General features: G+C 35.0%; 1 protein-coding gene and 1 long non-coding RNA gene across 10 annotated transcripts in view; one reads left to right on the top strand and one right to left on the bottom strand.

Annotated features, from left to right (window-relative positions):
• LOC112642724 (uncharacterized) overlaps positions 1-3,714 on the top strand; it is a 29,405-nt gene extending 25,691 nt beyond the window's left edge. Inside the window, exons 2-4 of the long non-coding RNA XR_003125389.3 lie at positions 1,772-1,914; positions 2,041-2,247; positions 3,494-3,714. This is a non-coding gene — a long non-coding RNA (uncharacterized LOC112642724). The remainder of the gene's footprint in view (positions 1-1,771; positions 1,915-2,040; positions 2,248-3,493) is intronic.
• PRDM5 (PR/SET domain 5) overlaps positions 1-23,425 on the bottom strand; it is a 200,146-nt gene that overhangs the window by 45,810 nt on the left and 130,911 nt on the right. For 5 of the 9 annotated variants that reach the window (XM_035702131.2, XM_035702130.2, XM_035702133.2 and 2 more), the window contains 3 exons: positions 21,496-21,537; positions 20,817-20,910; positions 171-256 (listed from right to left, as the gene is read on the bottom strand). In XM_035702131.2, the coding sequence (XP_035558024.1) occupies positions 171-256; positions 20,817-20,910; positions 21,496-21,537 (222 nt within the window). The remainder of the gene's footprint in view (positions 1-170; positions 257-20,816; positions 20,911-21,495; positions 21,538-23,425) is intronic. The other 4 variants (XM_049097195.1, XM_025420485.3, XM_025420488.3 and 1 more) reach the window with 2 other exon arrangements.

Below are 23,425 nucleotides of genomic sequence, written 5' to 3'. Positions count from 1 at the left end.
TTTCTTTCATTGTTTTGTCTTAAAAAAAAATGTATCCCCAAATATCCATCATAAATATAAACATGTAATTTAAGATACATCACTTTTATTTTTTCATGCCAATTAAATATGTTTAAAAAAAACAAGTATAGTTTTATAATAAATATTAATGAGACAGAATATAATCTTACCCTGGTGTGAGTACGAATATGCATCTTCAGTCCATCATTTTTACTGAATCCTTTTTCACAGTAAGGGCATTGATAGGGACGCTCACCTGCAAAGGAAGTCTCCAGGTCAGAAAAAAAGTAAAATAGCAAAGCAAGCCCTGCCATCACTCCCTCAACTCATATCTTAATCACCATGTATGCTCTTTGCACTGCCAGAAAGAGGCTCCCTGCACAGCTGGGCTGACATACCATGAGCATTTCAGGGCAATGGACTGTGCCTTTCCCTCCTGCAGAGAGGGACTGAGCCCAGACAGCTTCCAGGATTGAAACGTTTGCCAGCAGCAAGCTTATTGCATATTCCTTTTAGTGTTTGAGCCCAAATTAAATCTTCAGATTTTAAGAATCTCTGAAAAGGAGTTTATATTAATCAATTCATTCTGTCACTGTGTTACTCATGATAGGGGTCTTTAATTGGTTTATTGATTCTTTGTTTTAAAAAGAAAAATTTCATAATCTGTCTTAGATGGGGTTATGAGTTTCAAAATAATTTCACAAATTGGTAAATGTTAAACAGAATCACTGGTAGTTTAATAACTGATCCATACTTACTGATATAACGGAGTACCTTGCATCTAGAGATCATTTTTTAAGAAAAGAGCCAAGCCAATTTTGTTTACCCAACACATTAAAAAAAAAAAATCTGTGAAATGACAAAAATGTGACAAAATTTAGTCTGCAGAAGGAATCTGAAGCTGCCCTCTAGTCAAAGCCTAATTATTTAGAAAAGTAAAATCACCATTCTTTATTCTCTCATTTAACATTCAAGGCAGGATGCTAGACCCTGCAATCAAAGATGGATACACGAAAATGTTTGCCTTCAGAAAATGTAAAACTTCCTATCTGGCTTTCCTGTCCCTCAGAGACAGGGCTTTTCCCAAGTAGCACATGTTAGTCCTTTACTCCTTCATATCCCATTTGATTCTATTTCTCCTTCAATCCAGGTATCACTTGAGTTATTCCAGAGAACTCCCCTATCAGGTCAATAATGAACTCGTTGCTCTAATGGTCCCTTTTAATCAGTCTTCCTTGGCCTGTCCCTAATCCAGGACACTCCTTCATGAGATGACAGGGACATTCTTCAGGGGCCTTGCTCTGTCTATGAACTGTATGTTTTCAGCAGTAACATCGTGGGGGAGCAAATGCAGAGGAGCCCCCAGCAGAGCCACATTTCCCCAGCCTTTCTGAGGAAGGAGCACCCAGGACTCTTTCCTTGAATCAGGCACTGTGAAATGATGAAAACCACCCAAAATGGAAATAAATAAATAATAAATAAATAAATAAATAAATAAATAAATAAATAAATAAAGTAACAATGGCAGTGCAAACAGAAACAAGACTCTTTAAAGAACTATCTGGACTTGCCAACTTCTGTGAGACAAAAATCAACCTCTGTACTAGGTAAGTGGATCTGGAATTTTTCACCTTATTATAATAACGACCTTAGGAAGGTGCATCTTCATTGTCAGAAAAATAAAGGCATAGAGTCCAATTTATTTGAAAAACTATGAAAATATAATCTTATTTAACACTAAATTGATAATATGTATTTATCTCAATTCCAGATCTCTCTGTTGAGACCCAGTCTTGAGATAGCCGTATGTCAACCAGGTATCTTCATTTGGATATCCCATGAACAACTCAAATACAGCATTCTGAATTCATGTCTTCAACTCCTGATCCTGTGTATCCTGTATATCCTGTCCTGGTTAGTTATACCACGGTCACCTAGTTACCAAATAAGAAACTTAGCCTCCAACATACTTCCTTTAACTCACTGCCCTCTTCATCCAGTCTTTAAGTCATATTGATTGCCCTTCTCTGATATTTCTAGAATTCTGCTCCTTGATTATGATGAAAATAGTATTAATAGCAGTACCAGTAACAACAGCATCGGCAGTAGAAGGAATAGTAACAACAACTGTCATTTATCAATTTCTTCACTATCTAACCTTTACCATGCATACCCCCCCTGGAAAAAATAAGAATACAGCAAAATGCTACTGCTGATGGTGGTACCTACTGCATCATTTAATTCCAGGTAATTTTTTATTTCCTTCTTCATAAAGCATGAAAAGTAATCTTTTAGATTTTCAGTTTGTTTTACTTTAGTGATGGATAATGAAGATGCTAAACTGTTTATTTATTAACAGATCAATCAACAAATCAAACCTCGATAACAAATAAAGCATGATAAAAATAGTAAAGTGGTTTACACTTCCAAAAAGTTATTTCAGAAATTTACTAGCAAGCCTACAAAATGTAGTTGTTCATTACTAGACTCTTCGTATAGCTTTAGTTATCTTCTTGTTTTCCAAATACCAAAAGAATAGCCAGCAAACAAAAATCAAAGACTCGCAGCCATCTGGTAAATTATGTTAAGTCTAATGTAATATACCAGGTTATTATTTTCTTTCATGATAGCCGAGGTGATCAAGCAGGGAAAGAGATATAGTTAAGAAATTTTAGAGAATGAAGCATAACAAATTCACTCCCTACCTTACCTAGTGTCATAATACGGAAATTTTCTCTATAGACATGAAAATGTTAACTTTTGTTAGAGGCATAGATTTTCTCCTTTTTTTAGAATCTGATTGTCCTGAATTTGAATAACTTGTCCTCCTTCTAGTTATAACTCTGGGGAAGTTATTCAACCTCAATGAACCTCTGAAAAATGGGATAAATTGTATCTATCTCATAGGGACAGTGACCATATATTCAGGTTTGCCTAAGGCAGTCTCAGTTTATGCTAGTTATCCCAGAACAATGATTAATAGTGCTCCCTTCACTTTCTCCAGTGTCCCAATTAGGACAATAAAAATACATGGTTAACTATTATGAATTGAACTATGCCCCACTCACTAATTCATATGTTGAAGTCCTAACCCCTCCAGTACCTCAAAATGTGTCTTTGGAAATGTTATTCGAGTAGTGTGGATCCTTCATCTAATGGGACTGGTATCCTTATAGGAAGATGGCTATGAGAGGACAGAGACACAGAGGGAGAATGCCATATAAAGAGCATAGTGATACTGCCACAAGGCAGAGAACCACCAGAAGCCAGGACCTAATACAGATTCTTCCCTAGTGCCTTCAGAGGGCATGTGGCCCTCTAGACACCCTGAACCCAGACTTCCAGCCTTCAGAACCACGAGACAATAAATTATTGCTTAAGCTACTCAGTTTGTAGTACTTTGTTACAGAAGTCCTAGCAAACTAATACAGCCATCTGACTCATACTGTTGAAAATTATTATTTTCACTGATGTCTATTTCTCTGCTGCCCAGGAGGCCTATGTCAACTATCCAGAAGAGAAACTGGCACCTCTAGAGGACTGAATTTCTGCCCCTTCCCTACTCCAACCCTGAGATCCACTGATATGAGCTGGTATGTTTGGGAAACTTAAGTCCAACCCTACTCATTCATTCTACCTCCCAGAATATAACTGCAGTTTTAAAGGATATCACTGGGTAAATGGCTTTAATAAATAAAATTCATTTGAAATCTACAGTGTGTGGTTTGCAAATCAGCCTACACTGTACATTAAACTGCTACCTTCTCTACCCATTTGGTTGGAGCATCTTTAAAGGAATCTGGCCCTGAAGATTCTGAGGACAAACCTATCTGTGGACCCACACAACCTGAAGCTGAAGGTTATATGTACAAGTCAACATGCTAATAACTATTAAAGTTATTTGCATAATTTTCATACCAAACGAAGCTGTTAATCTTAGCTTTTTTCACATTATGCATATGCACTTTCCTTCATTATTTCAAGTTATTTTGAGGAGTACGTCTCTAGGAAATATTTATGTCTACACATAAAATTATTCTGGAGCAAAGAGGAAACAATCTTCAATTTGAATTAACCTTGAAAATATCAATCTCTCTTTCCTACTTGAACACCACCAATATACAGGTTCTGATGTACAATCTGAGGCAAATCCAAGGAACTACTCTTTTTTTTTAAGACTATCTATTTATTTATTTATTTATGAAAGTGCATGAAGTGGGGACAAGCAGCAGAGGGAGAGGGAGAAAGAGAATCTCAGGCTGACTCTGTACTGAGTGTGGAGCCCGAAATGGGGCTTGATCTCACGACTCTGAGATCATGACCTGAGCTGAAACCCAAGAGTTAGACGCTTAACCAAATGAACCACCCAGGTGTCCTAAGAACTACATTTTTTAATATCTCTGATTGATTTAGACACTGTCTTCATTTTGATTAGGCTAATTAAAATGTTCAAATTTTGACTAACATGAATATTAATTAATTTAATAATTAGCTAAAAAGTATAGATAAAACCAATCTAAATGGAAATAATAGCTGAAACATATAGAAGCTCTGTTCTATTCAGAATGCCTAAGGTATATTAGCAATTTTAATTCTTGCACATTATGATTTAGATATTCTATCCCTAGTTACAAATGAGGAGAGTAAGCCACCACTGAAAGGATAAGTACTTTGCTCAAGATAACATAACTATTAAATGGTGGAATCAGAATTTTAACCCTTACCTCTTATGCCATTACACAAGTTAATAATATGGGTAGAATTTTGTGTAAATTAAGTTAGGCTTTCTAAAGTTATTGACAAAAACTCTGCTTCTTGCAATAGCAGTTAACATTAACCAGATCTTTCTGGCTAGTAAATTCAAGCATTCTTTTACTTATCAAAGCTCTCCAGGAAAAAGTAGGGGGCAGGTTAGGAATGTGTGTTATGTCTCAAAGCAGGTCACAAGTGAATGCAACTACTAATGTAACATTAAGCTATGGATTGATAACTACCTATAGGTAACCACCTTCAATATTTAGAAAGTAAATACAATACTGGCAAATATCTATGAGATTTAACTACCAATAGTCAAATTTAATGACCATAGTAGCACAAATAATTTTGACATGTAGATAATGGCAAAATAGTTTTTATTTAACTACAGAAAATAGGTGAGTTCTTTCATTCACTTCTTTAAATTATGTTCTAACACTAAGCATTAAAATCCATTTGTGTTTTCTTCAAACATATCAAGAAACAAACAGAAGCATTGATGGCAATTGTAGAAGGTTGATTTTTTTAAAAAAGGTTTTATTTATTTATTCATGAGAGACACAGAGAGAGAGAGAGAGAGGCAGAGACATAGGCAGAGGGAGAAGCAGGCTCCATGCGAGGAGCCTGACGAGGGTCTCGATCCCAGGTCTTCAGGATCATGCCCTGGGCGGAAGGCAAGCACTAAACCTCTGAGCCACTGGGGCTGCCCCTAGGAGGTTGATTTTAAGTTGATTTTCAAAAGTGCCGCCAAGTAGATAGATACTCCATGAAACTAATTTAGTCATACATTAAATATTTTTTGAGCACATAGTTACTGTCCCAGGCTTTGGGAATGCAGTTGCAAACAGATTCACAAAGTCACGGCCTTTTCAATTTAACTACTGTAGTGAGAAGGACAAGAAAAAGTAAAGAAAAACAAGATAATTTCAGATACTGATAAATTATATGAAGAAAATAAAAGAAGAAGATAGATTTAAGGAAGACCTCTGTGGGAGTGGGCCATAGACTGAGCTAAGGTTGTTACAAAAGGCAAAAGAAGTAAATGAATGCTAATGCCAATCCTTGATGCCAATTTCACATAATTGACGCACATGCTTATTTTTTTTTTTAACTCTTCATATTTAATTAAAACTATTTAAGCTCCTGGGCTTGAAGTAAGTGCCTCCAAATTCTCACTGCTGGCACACCTGAGATGGAATTAGCTTCAAAGTATTTGAAATGTGCAGGGAGGAGGGTGGACGATGTTCAGAAAAGAGTTCCAAAAAATTGGAGATGGCCTTTTAGATGCAGGTAGTAGTAAGAGAGAGGACATCTGGATGCCACATGGAACACCTTACAGAGTCTAGCCTGGTTCTCAAGTTATTTGAGTCTTAAAGAGAAGATGATGCACTGTGACAACAACCACTTACTGGCAAAGATGGCTAAAAATAACTGGAAAAAATCCAATTCTAGTTTAATATATGTCATTAGAATTATAATTTATTGATGTTACCATTATTTAATGTAATATAATTTTAATTAAAGATATCAGAAAGAAGTCTAACCCTCACCAAAGGATTCACACACATTATTCTTAATATTAAAAGAGAATCTTAAAAATGTGTGAAGGGAGTGCAGGTTAGCATGCATCTTCATGATAAAAGATCTTAAAGCCATAGCACCACTGACTATCCATCTATTGTCCCATAACCACCTCAACTTCCAACATTTTGATACAAATATTTCCTTAATATCTATGCTTATATAATCTGAAATTAACACAATAAAATCTTGCAAACCTTGATATTCTTATTAACCCCTGGATTTAATTTAAGGAATTGACCACTCTATAAAAGGGATCAAATTTTATTCCAAACTACTAAACACAACGAATGCAGCAAATTTAGCAATAATGATCATGATCAACCTTGAAAATTAAAAAATATTAAAATGGAAAATTTTATTAAATTAATTTTATTAATTTATTAATTAATAAATTAAATTAATTTAATATTAAAATGATAAATTTTATGGTCTATGTATTTTACCAGAATTTGAAAAGAAATGGGCCTTATGCTTTGAGAGATTTTAAACAAGCAAAAAAGCTTAATTTATAATGTATACACTTTAAGACATTTTGAGTAAAATTAAAAACAGATTATTTTCAGAAAACAGTTTAATAATTTTAACTTTTATTTTGTCAGCATATTTTTAAAGCCTATGAGATTTCAGAGAGTTCACATAATTTTTCTGAAAAGATACATATATACAAAAATGTAATTTAAAATGGAATAAAGTTAAACTCCCACTTTCAATGAATCCAAATTAAATAATATTTAGATAATTAAATTAAATAAGGTTTAAAGATTTTGAAGCCACAGTTTTACGTTTGACTTTGTCTTTGTTTCCAACAAAAATCAATTTTGGAGAGGGCAACTTTTAAATAACAAGCATACCTTGAAAGTGTATGTTTCATGAAAAATAAGATGGTTCCATGTGGTTGAACTTTAAAATATAAGCTCTATATGGGAATTCTTTAGAACTTTAAATTTGTTTTCCACAAATATGGGACTGGCTTCTGTTGCTTTTGTGGACTAAGGAAATTGTTGTAAGACATCAAAGTAACACATTCTAAATAAAAATTAAACAAAAAATATAATTGTGCAAGTACCTCCCAATCACTTTTCCAATTTCACCATTCCAATCCCCTCAATTTATGGAGCATCTAATAAACTAAAAGTACACCACAGAGAGAAGTGAAATGCTACCCTGACAGATGGGAGTAGCTCAAGTTCATTCTTGGCACCTTTCTATGAATTGAAATACTTCTTTTTTTCCTGTAGCGAAAAGAGCCATGAAACCCCACTGACCTCACTGAACCCCACGTTGTTACTCTTGGAATGCTCCTATTAATCAAATCCTGCAAAATTTCACTTGATCTGAAGAAGTTAAGCCCAACGACACCCTCTTTGAAAGAAAGGCAAGAAATTCCAAACTTGGCATTTTCTCCTTGAGTATTTACAGAGACACACTACTTTTAAAAGTTTAAAGAGTTTACTATTAGAAGGAAATGGGAAATAAAATACAAAAATCAAAATTTACTGAATGCGGAGACCTTAACTTCTCAAAATACTTTTGCCACCTGAATCAAAACAAATCGCTTTTTTTTCTTAATGCAAAGTTCTATGAATGCAGCTACAAAAAAAGTAAAAGAAGAATTCTTTTCCTTACGAATCTTAGAGGTATAGCAACTATCCCTCATTTCTTTTTTTTTTTTTTAAGATTTTATTTATTTATTCATGAGAGACACAGAGAGAGGCAGATACACAGGCAGAGGGAGAAGCAGGCTCCCTGTGGGGAGCCCGATGTGGGACTCGATTCAGGACCCCGGGACGACAGCCTGAGCTAAAGGCAGACGCTCAACCATTGAGCCACGTGGGCTTCCCCCATTCTTCATCTCTGAAGAGATGCTAAGTCAATGAGGTGAAGTTCATAGGGAAGCAGAAAAATAGAGCCATGTGCTTGCTAATTTTCTAATCTCAAGTAAAGATCCACAACTACTTATGGGTTGAAGGCAAAATAAAAACTGAGTTTTACAGATGCAAACAAAATAGAATACAAGATGCAGTATAAAAGAGGACAAGGGTTTAATGAATGATTAGAAATATATAATGAGCTAGGAAGAGACAGTAAAAGACACCATACTCAAGATGCTCTGGCTTCATCAAACAGGTGTGTAAGTGACACCCATCACATGTGATTTATCTGAGGGATCAGGACACCTTCATGAAGTCCTTCATGCGAACACTGACAGAAGTAACACTGACTGCCTCACAGATAGGAGAAACACCTCAATAATCCAGACACTGGCAAAGTTTTAAAGGTTCTTACCAAGAAAGAAAAACTTCTACATGAGTTCTCCCCATGACTGTGTTGTTAGGGAACACTTTAAGGTAGGGAAGTAGAGAAAGAGAAGGTAATTACTGATTGGGTTTTGTTGGTAGGGAGTCAGACTTCAGTGGGAAAACTAATCCTTCCACCCAGCAGTTTCCCATGTTTAGGAATTTCTACCAGAAGTTTTACTTAGCCTCATATTTATGAGCACAGTCTGTGAACAGTGGTCCTGGAGTGATGAAGTAGTTAAGCCTCAAGGAGCCTGCACACAGAGGCACTTCCTGCTAGTTGTGCCAGCAAGGAAGAATCAAGAGTATATAACTGTGAGCAGCAAGAAATCCCCAAAATGATTCTCTTTACCCTCAGACTAGAAAAGGGAGAAAACCTTCCCCAGCCCTGAAGCACACTTGGGAGTTACAGGAAAACAACACACGGAGATGTTGTTCTCAAGAGAGAAAGTGGTAGCAATGGCAGGAGGAAGCAAGTATCTGAGGACACCAAATCTCTTGAGTTTTCCTAAACTAAAGGACAATGTTGGTGTTCACATTTAACAGAGGTAGCTATTCATAATATGTAGAAATGTACTAAATAGATAAAGATGTTGAGATGAAAACTGTTTGCCTGGGCCACTTCCATTTTTGAAGATCTCAGTATCAAAAAACAAATGAAGAAGGATATAAAGCAAGTTACTAAACAATATTTTAAATAATCCCTCTTGTTAGTCTTTGTGACTGTATTACTAATTCATTTGGTTTATGATGCAACTTTCCAAGATGACTGTCACCACTCCCTCACTCTTCCCACAGTGCCTCTATCTGCCCTCTGACAAACCCTGATATAAGCATTATAGTTTTTGCATTAAAAACTACAACCTTTGATATTTTTGAAAAATATTAAAAATAGATAATAACACTACTAATGAAAATCAAAATAGATGTCTCTCCCTCTCTCTAAGTTGTTATATATGCTTGTCTAGTACTAACTCAAAACCAGGAGGAACAAAGTACAGAAAGGGAAAAAAAAAAGGAAAGAAACACTACATTCCTATGATGTGGTCAGTGTTCAAAACTGATCTGAAATGTCAAAATAACACAGAGAACAAAAGTCATGTAGTTCAAGACTTTATCTATGAGTGACTTCTTAGAGGAAAATCTAAGGCTCTGAAAGTGTGATGCTGAGAATATAATTTATTTCTATGCAGATTTTACACTCAACTCTTCTGTGAACTCTTAGTTTATCTGCAGGTAAGAGAACATTCAATATGGCCTAATGTTTGCTAGTAATTAACCACTTAGAAAATAAATAGAGCAAAATAAGCTCTTCCTCTCAACACAGGAAAGTTATCTAATCCTTATAAAAATGTGAAAAACATGCCTCAAATTTTCATTTGTGTTCATAATTACCTTGCTAATTGTCTATTTGTATTTATTAATAATTGTTAATCCTCTTATTATTGTTTATAATTATAGTTACTGTTTTTGTAAGTTTGCACAAAAATATTCTAAAAAGAATAAATTCCTTTACAAAAAGAGAAACAATGGATAAAATGCAAGTATAACCAAACTATTATATACCAATCCTTTATTTTTAAACTGATCACAGGTATTTACTAAAAAAATTAACTGTTTCCTAAGACAATGATTTATTGCTACCTTCAAACAACAGTGTGCAAGCAAGCCTGGAACAGAAGGGCCAACACAGCCGGTATCTATTAACACGGAAAGTTGGTTGGAACTGTAGGCAAGTAATTAACCTTCTGGCCCAGAGCTTTAAAACCCCAAAAGCAGTTCCTAGAATTTCTTTCATAATTTATGAACAACTGATGGAATTCATGTCACAGTCCATGGATTCCCTTGCGGAATTAACCCCAGCTCTCACTGACCCTAAGAAGCTATAAACCAACAGGAGAATGTGCTCTACTATGCCGACTGACCCACAGAGTGCCATCCCTGTCACTGTAGCATAGGAAAGTGGATGATAAATTACAGAGCTGCCTGCCAGGCACAGACCTAAAAACTCGCCTTCAGCGACAATGATGGTGACACACAGGACATGCACCCTCACTCACCCCACACCAGCCCTCCTCAACGTTCTACAGATGATCTGTATTCTGCTGCTACAGGTTATAAAAAGATGATGATGATGACACTAGGAACAGAAGGTCATACCATATATCAAGGGATGCTGCTTGACTGTGGTAAATACATGCAAGAATAATGATGGCAAAGCACATGGCAACCATAGCAGCAATGGCTAATACTAGCACATGCGCACACTGGGCGAGGCGCTATGCAAGGTTCCTGATGGAGACCTTCATTTGTCCCTCAAAGCAGTACCACGACATTGGGACTATTCTTACCCTTTATCTTTAGGTGGGGAAAGTATGCTTTGAAGAGGTGAAGCAACTGACTAAAAAGCTCATGCAGGGAGGATTTAAAATAAAATGGAATTTGAAAGCCTATCCTATGACTCCAGGATCCATACATAGGATAGGAACTAGGTAGTTAATAACAAGAAGTGGAGATAGTTGACTTTGTGGTGGGAAGGTTTCTCCAGAAGTGGAATTAAATAACAAACTACAGACCCTCAAGCTTCAAAGTCGAGATTATTAACCTCAATTGGTTGATATATCAACCAGAAATTATCATCAAACATCATGGAAGGAATATGTAAGTCCAAGGTTAATAGTAAAAATTAGAATAAGAACTTAAAATACCAGCAATGTGTATACTGAACAAAGTTTAAGCCTTAGTTTAGCTCTAGAGGAACAATATATAAGCAGTGAAACCTTAGCAAATCACTGTATTTTGCAGGGCATGGGTTCAATTAAGAGGTTTAAACCAGCAAATTTATTAAATTCATTTCTATTCTAAAAGTGAAGAGTATTTTATTTTATTTATTTTTTTTTTAATTTTATTTATTTATGATAGTCACAGAGAGAGAGAGAGAGAGAGAGAGAGAGAGAGAGAGGCAGAGACACAGGCAGAGGGAGAAGCAGGCTCCATGCACCAGGAGCCCGACGTGGGATTTGATCCTGGGTCTCCAGGATCACGCCCTAGGCCAAAGGCAGGCGCCAAACCGCTGCGCCACCCAGGGATCCCGAGTATTTATTTTAATAATCTATAAAAGCAAAAGCCATGTGCATACTTGCTGTGAATGTACTTATTCTAATCACCTAATTATGAAGAATGAACAGACTTTAGAAGGTGGATACAAAGTTTGTAAAAAACATTTTCCAAGTTAATGAAGAAAAACAAACTTGTTAGACTTCACCCTAGAGTACAGAATGGTGGTAATGGGAAGGAGTTGGGAGAGGGGGAGGGGAAAGAAGGTGAAGCAAGTATACAGCTGGTTGGCTACTTATGGTAGTAAAGGAGAAAACCAATCAAAATGTGAATTGGAGGAGTTTTTTAAATGTTTTTTTTTTTTTTGAACACTGCTAACAAAAAATTACAACAGAGACATAAATACTAAGACTCCTCCCAGAACTAAGGTAGTAATCAAATAGCTAAGTTACCATTGTCTTATAGAGTGACCATTAGTCATGAGACAATAATAATAATAAGACCTGTTCTAAGAAAATTAATATGAAGGAATGCCTTTCATACTCCCCAAAGCAATATTACCACTATGTTAAATAGGAAATGATGAAAGATACCAGTTGGCAAAGTGGAAGGAGGAAATATAGATAGGAGTCCTGTTTTGTCTTCATAAAACTTACTGTTATTTGATGTTAAAAGGAAGAGAATGGCTTCCCAAAATACTGATGTATAGTTTGATACAATAAAAACAAAATGAAATAGACTCCTTCAACATAATGGAAAAACCATGATAAGACTATCATTACCTCTATAAAAACCTTATCACATTGCAGTATATTCAAATGTACATCCATCTCACTAAAAGTCCCAACTATCAATAATAATAATTTCCTAGAAGTAAAAAAGTAATCCATCTAGCTATATGACATCCTGAAAAATGTCAAACTATGTAAATATCAAATGTTTTTCTGGAAAACAAAACTATGGAGTCAAAAAAAATATCAGTGGCTGTCAGGCATTGACGATTGGGGGATAAATAGGCAAAGCACAGAGGACTTTTACGGCAATGAAAGTACTCCATATAATAGCATATTATTGAACACATATTACACATTTGTACAAATGCATAGAATGTACAACACCAACAGTGAACCATAATGTGAGCTATAGACTTTGGATGATTCTAATGTGTCAATGTAGGTTCATTAATTGTAGAACATACGCCATTTTGGTTGGGGATTTTGATAACAGGGGAGAGGATACATGTGTCAGGGAGAAGCTGATGGGCAGGGGAAATTTCTGTATCTTCTCTTCATTTCACTGTGAATCTAAAACTGCTTTAAAAATAAAAGCAAAAAAAAATCCGAGAAATTAAATTTAATCATCATTTTTTCTGTATGTTATTGTCCACTGTAAAGTCGACTCAGGAGACAATAAACACATGAATGCTACACACACACACACACACAGACCCTTCCATTTGACTCTAAAAGATAAAACTTCCATAAAATTAAAATAATATGTGACTTTTAGAATTTCATTCCTTCATCTTTTATACTGGATAACTTACAGAATTTGTATAATTCTTGTGGTAATTATAACAACTGTACAGTACTTGTGTAGCTGTACATCAAAAGAAGAAGAGATAACACAAAAATAAGATAGAATTTGAAGTTAAAAGATTTGGATCTTACTACCTTGACTAGACCGGTCATTTGCTTTGCTGAATCTCAGCTTCCTCATCTAGAAAATGAGAATGGTCTTAGAAACCTATCACACTAGGTGGAAGGATTAACTCAGATAGTATTTGAAAGAGCTTCTCCCCTTCAGTAAACTTGATTAAAAACCTGAGCCTGACCTGTCCTGCCCATCAGCTCAGAATCTAGTCATGGAGCAGATATGCAAAGTAAGTATAAAATCATAATTGAAAAGACATATTTCTGTAACAGTAAAAAAGTGGGATCCCCAAATATCTACTAGATGAAAGGCTACAAATAACAAGAGACTATAATATACTACACAATTGTTTGTAATTATTCCAGTTCCTGTAGAGTGGACCTTGTCAAACAAAATGGATAGGGGATTTGTCAGGGCCAATTTACTCTACCTTTTTTCTAATAAGAATTTGAAAACCTAGGCAATTCCAAGTTAAAAGGAGTTATAGTAGATTTAGCGCTAGTGGGCCAAATATTGTTCTTTATTCCTTCATTTAAGTACTGTAATTTTATATATATTGGTGAGCTAAATCTTAAACCATGCTGTTAAGTATTCTTTGTTATACAATTGTTTCCAACAAATAGCATGATGAAGCAATGAGGTAAAGAATGGAAAGGAGAGCAAAGGGCCCAATTTCATATTGAGGTAGGTCTGGCTAATAAAGTGAGGAGTTTAGCAATTTTATTCTTCGATTCGAGCATTTTTCAAAGTGAATTCCATGACTTTATAGTTATTTTATGAAAAAGTGATTTTATGGTTGATTCAAATCATAGTTAAATCCAGGACTTCTCACTATGAAGCCAGCATTCCTTCCACTAACCCACAGGTTCTGTGATGTATTTGTAGATTCTTTTGTTTATTCAAGAAGCATTCGCTAGGTTCTTTCTCTATGCCAGGCAGTTCTCTGAATAGTAAACAAGTAAGGTGTCAGAAGATACGGGCACAGCTCTAAGGGAACAGAGAACCTATGAGTGACTCAAGAAGTATGAGTGCTTGGAAGCATGCTATGTTGAGAGAAGTACAAGATGGAACACATCAACTTAATGCGGTGGGGGTAAGGGATGGTCAGGTAGCATACCACGGAGAAAGTTGCATTTACTTGAAGACTGGCGGAAAGTGAAAGGAGCCAAATAAGTGAGCTGGAATGTCAACTGGGAGAGGAATTGGTAGTTGATGAGTCGCGTGATAGGTAAGGGCTGGTCATTTTGCACAAAACGAGGGGAAACCACTGTAAGATGTATAGTAGGGTAACAGCAGGACTAGGTAAGCCTTATCAACTCCTTAAACCTTCTTTTGTAAAGAATACATATACTTTACAATGTATTTTTTAAAAACTTCTAAAAACTCTATACCAATAGCAAATTTCATGGAATTCCCTTTTCAAGAAGATGACTAAGCATGCGGTAATTAAGTTCTGCTTATTCAGGAGAATCTGAGTTCTCTCTGAGCGGCATGACTATAAGCGACAAAACAAAACAAGTCTGTTTATATTCAAAGAATGAAAGTCTTCCTGTTGAAAGAACTAGGCTTTGAGGGACATGTGAAGAAGATGTAAGCTGTGAAGCTGGATATTCAGGAAACGGTTCTTAGTGGCACTTAGCTGGCATCTGCATCCCTTCAGTTGTTCTCATTGGAATAAAACACTCACATACTTTTAATTATGAAAATTTTTAAACATGGAGAAAACTTGGAAAAATAGTACAATAAGTATTATATACCCATACTTGGGTTTAATGTCACCATATTTGCTTTTCATTCTCATTTCTCCCTTTTATAATCACATTCTTTTGCACTTCTTTCTGTTGGTCCATTTGAGAATCAGTTGCAAAAACATTTTGTACCTAAATAATTTAGCATAAATCTAATAATAGCAGTGACCTGCATAATCATAATATTAATGTATTTTAAATATTTTGTTATTCAAGAAACTTATTATATTAAAACACAGAAAATCAGGAAGATAGTACTGGAAGTCCTAGCCTCAGCAAGCAGACAACAAAAAGACATTAAAGGCATTCAAACTGGCAAAGAAGAAGTCAAACTCTCCCTCTTCGCCGATGACATGATACTCTACATCGAAAACCCAAAAGTCTCCACCCCAAGATTGCTAGAACTCATACAGCAATTTGGTAGCGTGGCAGGATACAAAATCAATGCCCAGAAATCAGTGGCATTTCTATACACTAAAAATGAGACTGAAGAAAGAGAAATTAAGGAGTCAATCCCATTTACAATTGCACCCAAAAGCATAAGATACCTAGGAATAAACCTAACCAAAGAGGTAAAGGATCTATACCCTCAAAACTATAGAACACTTCTGAAAGAAATTGAGGAAGACACAAAGAGATGGAAAAATATTCCATGCTCATGGATTGGCAGAATTAAGATTGTGAAAATGTCAATGTTACCCAGGGCAATATACACGTTTAATGCAATCCCTATCAAAATACCATGGACTTTCTTCAGAGAGTTAGAACAAACTATTTTAAGATTTGTGTGCAATCAGAAAAGACCCCGAATAGCCAGGGGAATTTTAAAAAAGAAAACCATATCTGGGGGCATCACAATGCCAGATTTCAGGTTGTACTACAAAGTTGTGGTCATCAAGACAGTGTGGTACCAGCACAAAAACAGACACATAGATCAGTGGAACAGAATAGAGAACCCAGAAGTGGACCCTGAACTTTATGGTCAACTAATATTCGATAAAGGAGGAAAGACTATCCATGGGAAGAAAGACAGTCTCTTCAATAAATGGTGCTGAGAAAATTGGACATCCACATGCAGAAGAATGAAACTAGACCACTCTCTTTCACCATACACAAAGATAAACTCAAAATGGATGAAAGATCTAAATGTGAGACAAGATTCCATCAAAATCCTAGAGGAGAACACAGGCAACACCCTTTTTGAACTCGGCCACAGTAACTTCTTGCAAGAACATCCACGAAGGCAAAAGAAACAAAAGCAAAAATGAACTATTGGGACTTCATCAAGATAAGAAGCTTTTACACAGCAAAGGATACAGTCAACAAAACTAAAAGACAACCTACAGAATGGGAGAAGATATTTGCAAATGACATATCAGATAAAGGGCTAGTTTCCAAGATCTATAAAGAACTTCTTAAACTCAACACCAAAGAAACAAACAATCCAATCATGAAATGGGAAAAAGACATGAAGAGAAATCTCACAGAGGAAGACATAGACATGGCCAACACGCACATGAGAAAATGCTCTGCATCACTTGCCATCAGGGAAATACAAATCAAAACCACAATGAGATACCACCTCACACCAGTGAGAGTGGGGAAAATTAACAAGGCAGGAAACCACAAATGTTGGAGAGGATGCGGAGAAAAGGGAACCCTCTTACACTGTTGGGGGGAATGTGAACTGGTGCAGCCACTCTGGAGAACTGTGTGGAGGTTCCTCAAAGAGTTAAAAATAGACCTGCCCTACGACCGAGCAATTGCACTGTTGGGGATTTACCCCAAAGATACAGATGCAATGAAACGCCAGGACACCTGCACCCCGATGTTTATAGCAGCAATAGCCACAATAGCCAAGCTGTGGAAGGAGCCTCGGTGTCCATCGAAAGATGAATGGATAAAGAAGATGTGGTTTATGTATACAATGGAATATTACTCAGCTATTAGAAATGACAAATACCCACCATTTGCTTCAACGTGGATGGAACTGGAGGGTATTATGCTGAGTGAAGTAAGTCAATCGGAGAAGGACAAACATTATATGTTCTCATTCATTTGGGGAATATAAATAATAGTGAAAGGGAATATAAGGGAAGGGAGAAGAAATGTGTGGGAAATATCAGAAAGGGAGACAGAAAGTAAAGACTGCTAACTCTGGGAAATGAACTAGGAGGTGGTAGAAGGGGAGGAGGGCGGGGGGTGGGAGTGAATAGGTGACGGGCACTGAGGGTTATTCTGTATGTTAGTAAATTGAACACCAATAAAAAATAAATTTAAAAAAAAAAGAAAATCAGGAAGAAAATTCAAATTATCCTTATTTATAATACAAAGAAATAACGACAGTTAATAATTTAGTATTTAACCTCTAAGACCTTTTTACATAAATGTTTCATCTTTATAAAATATATCATTTTGTTTTTGTAACTTGTATTTCTTATTTCTTTTCATGTGAACTAATATATGATATACTAATATATAATACTGCTTTTATTGACTACAGAATATTCCAATTTATAGATATACCATAATTTCTTTAACCAATCTCTTCAATATTAGATACACAGGCTTTACTTACTTTTTTTTTTAGCAGCTCTTCAAGGAACAGGACAATATTCCTTTTTCTTTTCCTTAAATATTTTATTTATTTATTCATGAGAGAGAAGCAGAGACGTAGACAGAGGGAGAAGCAGACTCCTCACAGGAAGCCTGAAGTGGGATTTGATCCCTGGACCGGGATCATGCCCTGAGCCAAAGGCAGACACTCAACTGCTGAGCCACACCGGCATCCCATAATATTCCTTTTTCAAACAAAATTTACTGGCTGTGATCTCTTTTTGGACTTAAAAATTAAGCACAAGTTGGGTTTATGTCTAATAGGGAAGATAGTAATAATTTAAAACGTCAAGGACAACTTTTGATGTGACAATGTAAATTAAATTTTTGAAAGTTTATCTTGGAGATCTTTATGGTTTAATTTTAAGAAAGAAATTAGTGAGACACACATAGTTCAGAATTTAAAACACCACTGAAAATAATCTTTCCAACCAAGTTGTCCTTTCAGCATTTATTAAGAAAGGTCAGGTTAATCAGGAACATAGCCACCCAAATGTTTTTTTCCCATCAAAAATGCATTTTTCCAAGAGTAATACACTAAGAAAAGTATGTCAGACAACATGATAGTAATTACCTCCTTATCAATGGTCATTCAAGATTATATTTATAAATTATTAAAGTTTCAGCACATTCAAGGATTTAGGATTTTGAAAGAAAGGAAAGGGAGATACTGAACATAAAATTCTCAGTATGATATCCTATAAGAAATGGAAAACAGAAGAAGAGGAGAAAACAATAACATAAGAAGTTATATCTATTACTGGTTTCTTCAGTGTAATCAGGTCACAGTGCTAAGCTTCTGGCATGATTTTAAGTTCACCTGCCCTCCACATGGCTCTCTACCACTTTTTTCCTTTTGCTTCTCGCTTTTATTTTTGTTGTTCTCTGATTCTGTTTTTGTTCCCCAAACTGCACTTTCCCTGGCTACTTCTAAGCAAGACCTCCTTTTTCTTTCTTTAGGGCACCCATTATTCTACAGCCATCATGTATAACGTTTGATATATTCTTGGTTATAGGTTTTATTTAAAAGTTTTTAAGAGGCTACTTAAGTTAACAAATACTACTTTGATGTTATGTCTTTTAGCTTTAGCTAAAAAATTTCCAGAATAAGAAATTAAGTTCCACTGCTGTCCTTTCCTCCATCTATGCATAATAATTGTACTTTTATTCTTTGACCTATTTAAACTACAATTTCATCATCACAAAATAGTTACCAGGCTAGATGTCTACTCTGTGAAGTACTAGGGATATAATCATAAAGTCAAATACTATGACTTTTAAAAACAGGAAGCTTTAGCAATGTAATCCAGTTACCTTTTACCATATAATGTCCAGCTACTGAAAATCATGAAGATCCAGGTAAAATAATCTGGCTATCAATATAAACACTTTTTTTCAAGTCTCTTCAAGTATTTTTCTGCACAATAGATAAAATCCAGACAAGATTCTTTCAAGAATATTTAATTGTTTAAAGATATTTGCAAATGATATACCCAGTAAGGGATTAACATCCAAAATATGTAAAGAACTCGTACAACTCAAGACCAAAGCAACAAGTAATCCAATGAAAAAAATGTGCAGAAAACCTGAACAGATCTTATTTCGAAGAAGACATACAGATGGCCAACAGACACATGAAAAGATGCTCAACATTACTATTCATCAGGGAAATGCGAATCAAAACCACAATGAGATAACATTTCACATCAATCAGAACGGCTAGTAACAGAAAGACTAGAAATGACAAGTAGTAGTGAGAATGTGGAAAAAGGGGAGCCCTTGTACATTCTTAGTGGGAATGCAGCCTCACTGGAAAATAGTATAGAGGTTCCTCAAAAAACTAAAAATGGAAGTACTTGTGATAAATGATTATAACTATGATCCAGTAATTGTACTTCTGGGTATTACCCAAAGAAGAAAAAACAGTAATTCAAAACAAAGTATGCACCTCTATGTTTATTGCAGCATTATTTATTTACATGAGACAAAATACAGAGGCAATGCAATGAAAGTATCTGTTGATAGATAAATGGGTAAAGAAAATGTGGCATATATACACAATGGAATATTATTAGCCAGAAAAAAGAATAATTCCTTGCCATTCACAACAGTTTGGATAGACCTAGAGGGTATTATGCTAAGTAAAGTAAGTCAGAGAAAGACAAATATATGGTTTCACTTATATGTGGAATCTAAAAAACAAATGAACAAATACCAACAACAACAAAAAGAGAAACAGACTCATTAATATAGAGAACTAACTAGTGATCACCAGAGAAGAAGGCGGTGAGGAGATGGGTGAAATAAGAGAAGAAGACTCAGGGGTACAAACCTCAGTCACAAAATAAGTCATGGGATGAAAAGTACAGCATAGGGAATATAGTCAATAATATTGTAATGACTATATAGTGACAAATGGTAACTAGACTTATCCTATACTTTTCATGGTGAACTTTTTATAATATAAATAATTATCAAACCACTATTTGTATACCTGAAACTAGTATTATGTCAACTATGTCAGTTAAATTTTTAAAAATGAATATTTAGTTGTCTTCATTCTTCATTAGGGCACAACCCTCTTTCATGGGAGAAATTGAACAAAAAGTCGTAGGAAAGGAAGGGAATCTTTTAGGAAGCAATCCATGGCATACTGGACATTATGGTGGCATCACACTCGCATCCAATAAAGTTCTACAGTATTCAAGCAATATTCCAAGGACTTTTTAAGTTTAAAAAAGACACATTTGATGCCAGTTATAGGAAAGAATTTTAAGAGGAGGTACTTAGCCTTCTATAAAAAGTGAAACTGCTATTCCCTATTTCTTCATTAGAATAGAATATACAGTAAATCACAATTATATCACAATTAAACATTAGCAAATTATTTCCATTTCAGATAGCTAACTTGTCTTGGGAAATTAAACTTTAAATAAATTTTAAATAAAGGTTTCTAAAGTAAGAAACTGGATTCTATAAAATTTTAAGGAAAAGAGCCAAGATTAATTCTTAATCTGTGAGATATTTTGTAACATTACAATATTCCTTATCTTAAAATAATTTGATTTATTTAAGTTGTTTTCATCACCAACTACAATCTACATACCTGTGTGGCTACGGATATGAACTCTCAGTGTACCACTGCTGGCAAATTTCTGGCCACAGTAAGGGCAGATTTTCTCCTTTTCTCCTGTATGTGTCTAAATGGAAAGGAATAAAAAGGGTTCAGGATAAATATAAAGATTTAGGTAAAGATGATTAAGTGCCTCTGACAATGGTAAATCCTTTTTTTCCAGGATTATGTTTCATTAAAATGATTTAATATCACAATGAGATTTTAAACAATTTATCATGAATATTCCCACTGGTTAAAAAAAAAAAAAAAAAAAAAAAGCCCCAAACCTTAGAATCATGAATTAGTGCTAATTTGAAAATAATTCTGCAGTTTACTTTTTAAGCCTTTATGGAGCCCCCAAGTAAAAATGATTAAGTTACACAAAACCAGTATATGCTGGCAAAACCACATAATCAAAATGGGGTTACAGCTGCCCTTGACTGCTGCCAAGAAACACTTCCTTAGAAGCATTTTCCACATTCTTTGTGTGTATTTAACTCTTGAGAACAGAATTAATCTCAATAAAGTAATCTGTTATTTGCATTATGCCTGCCTGACTGGATTGATTTTACTGCAAAGCAAAAAGAAATATATATTTGATTTGATTTTTAAAATTAGCCGGTGTTAATTGAGTAGTCAATTTGAAAGAACATCTTTGCCCTCAACATACCTCTAATGTCAGCATAAAGCAACCACACAAGGATAGGTGAATCTGTATCATCAAAAGTGAATTTTGACAGAATGTTAGTTCAAAGAAAAGAGTGACCTTTCCCAAAAGAGGAGGCAGATGGAGCTTTTAAAACTTATCTCACAATCTCATGAGGAGACCAATTATTCTACCACCGTCAAAATAGGTCATTCCAATAAATGAGGGGTCAGAGCTACTTTTCAAGTCCCATTGTTTTTCAAACTTAGGAGAAGGTAAAAAGAAGGGAGAAAAAAGAAATTACTTCAGATATCTGCACATTCTCCATGAGACTATTTTTAATATTATTTTATTTTATTTTATTTATTCATGAGAGACACACACACAGAGAGAAAGAGAGAGGCAGAGACACAGGCAGAGGGAGAAGCAGGCTCCACGCAGGGAGCCCGATATTGGACTCGATCTCAGGTCTCCAGGATCACACCCTGGGCCAAAGGCAGGTGTTAAACCACTGAGCCACCCAGGGATCCCCTATTTTTAATATTTTTTTCAATGATGACCTACACGTCAATAAAAGTACACAGTGGATCATATGGGTTACCACCACAAAACAGTTACCAGGGCCTGTGTTTGCATAGTTTTTGGGCAAATTACTGGCACTGCCATGGGCTAATGTATAAAAAAGAGGAAAGGCTTCTTTTTTTTTTCAGTAATGTGTTCCCAGAAGGAACACACAGGCTGGCATAGAGCAAAAGGGGTAGGGCAGTTACCTCATCACCTGACAATCTCAGAAAGCAAGCAATTTGGCAAAATATTCTCCATATTAAATTAATTGCTAACTTTGATATAATTAGTTTCACAGCCTTACTGGTACTGAATTTGAAATTTTTCATATTTGAATTATAATTTGTATTTGAATATACACTATTATATTTGTCATTCTTAAAAGAATTATAAACCAAATGCCTTAGTCAACATCAGTGTCCTTTTAAATATTTTTCCATTGAAAATGATTCACATTATATTCAAGTTTAAGAAATATAGTCTAACCAATTGCCACACTAGCCAATGACACTGGCTACAACAGACATCTCCTTGATTCTGCATTTGGCAAGCACTTAACTTTCCATTTTCACTACAAGTTCTTATTTAAAACAGTTATACATTCTTTACAGTAAGAGCCGTTACTCCCCTGTTCCCCATTATGGCTCATTTTAAAGGAAATGGTATAACATTTTAACATATAGCAGACCTATACTCTTCTCATTCCCTGACAAAAGCAGCAAAATACAACAGTTTTTTCTTGATTAGTATAAGATTGTTTAGAAATTGCATATATCTATTATTACAACATTGGATATTCCAAACAAGCAACTACCTATTTATTTACAGTATCTTTATACAACCCACAGAATTTCTTTTGCTGTTACATAAGTATTTCATTGCTGACTTACATGACCTAAGTTCCTGGTCAGGAATATAAGTTCCAAACTAAACAACATTAAGTCGACATTAATGAAAAGAATTAAGATGCTCTTTAGTTTAATTCAAAAATGCAGCTTATTATTAGGTATGGGAATTTGGTTCAATGGTTTTAAAAGACATTTAAGGTACAATAGTAAAATATCTTAAATATAGATAAAGCATGAAAACAGATTACTACAACCATAATGCTGGATAAATGTATGAACAAAAATGATCAATGCTCTCCAAAATGTCCTCTATGACAATCTGTGATTGTGGATAAATGACTATCAATCTCCTTTGAAAATGTATTATTTTTTCCCACAATTAAAATGTGACACAAATTTATTAAATTCATGCAGAAAAGTAGTTCAAGCAAAGAGATCTGAAAGACTATCTTCCCATGAAATTTGAAAAAAGAAGACAATTATCATTAAAGACATGAGAATAGAAAGTTCCTCAAATCGAATTAAAAAAAAAAAAAAGTTCC

The sequence above is a fragment of the Canis lupus genome, chromosome 19 (assembly GCF_003254725.2).
Source record: "Canis lupus dingo isolate Sandy chromosome 19, ASM325472v2, whole genome shotgun sequence".
NCBI lineage: Eukaryota > Metazoa > Chordata > Mammalia > Carnivora > Canidae > Canis > Canis lupus.
The sequence above is the reverse complement of the archived record's forward strand: the minus strand, read 5'-3'. Positions and strand labels throughout refer to the sequence as shown.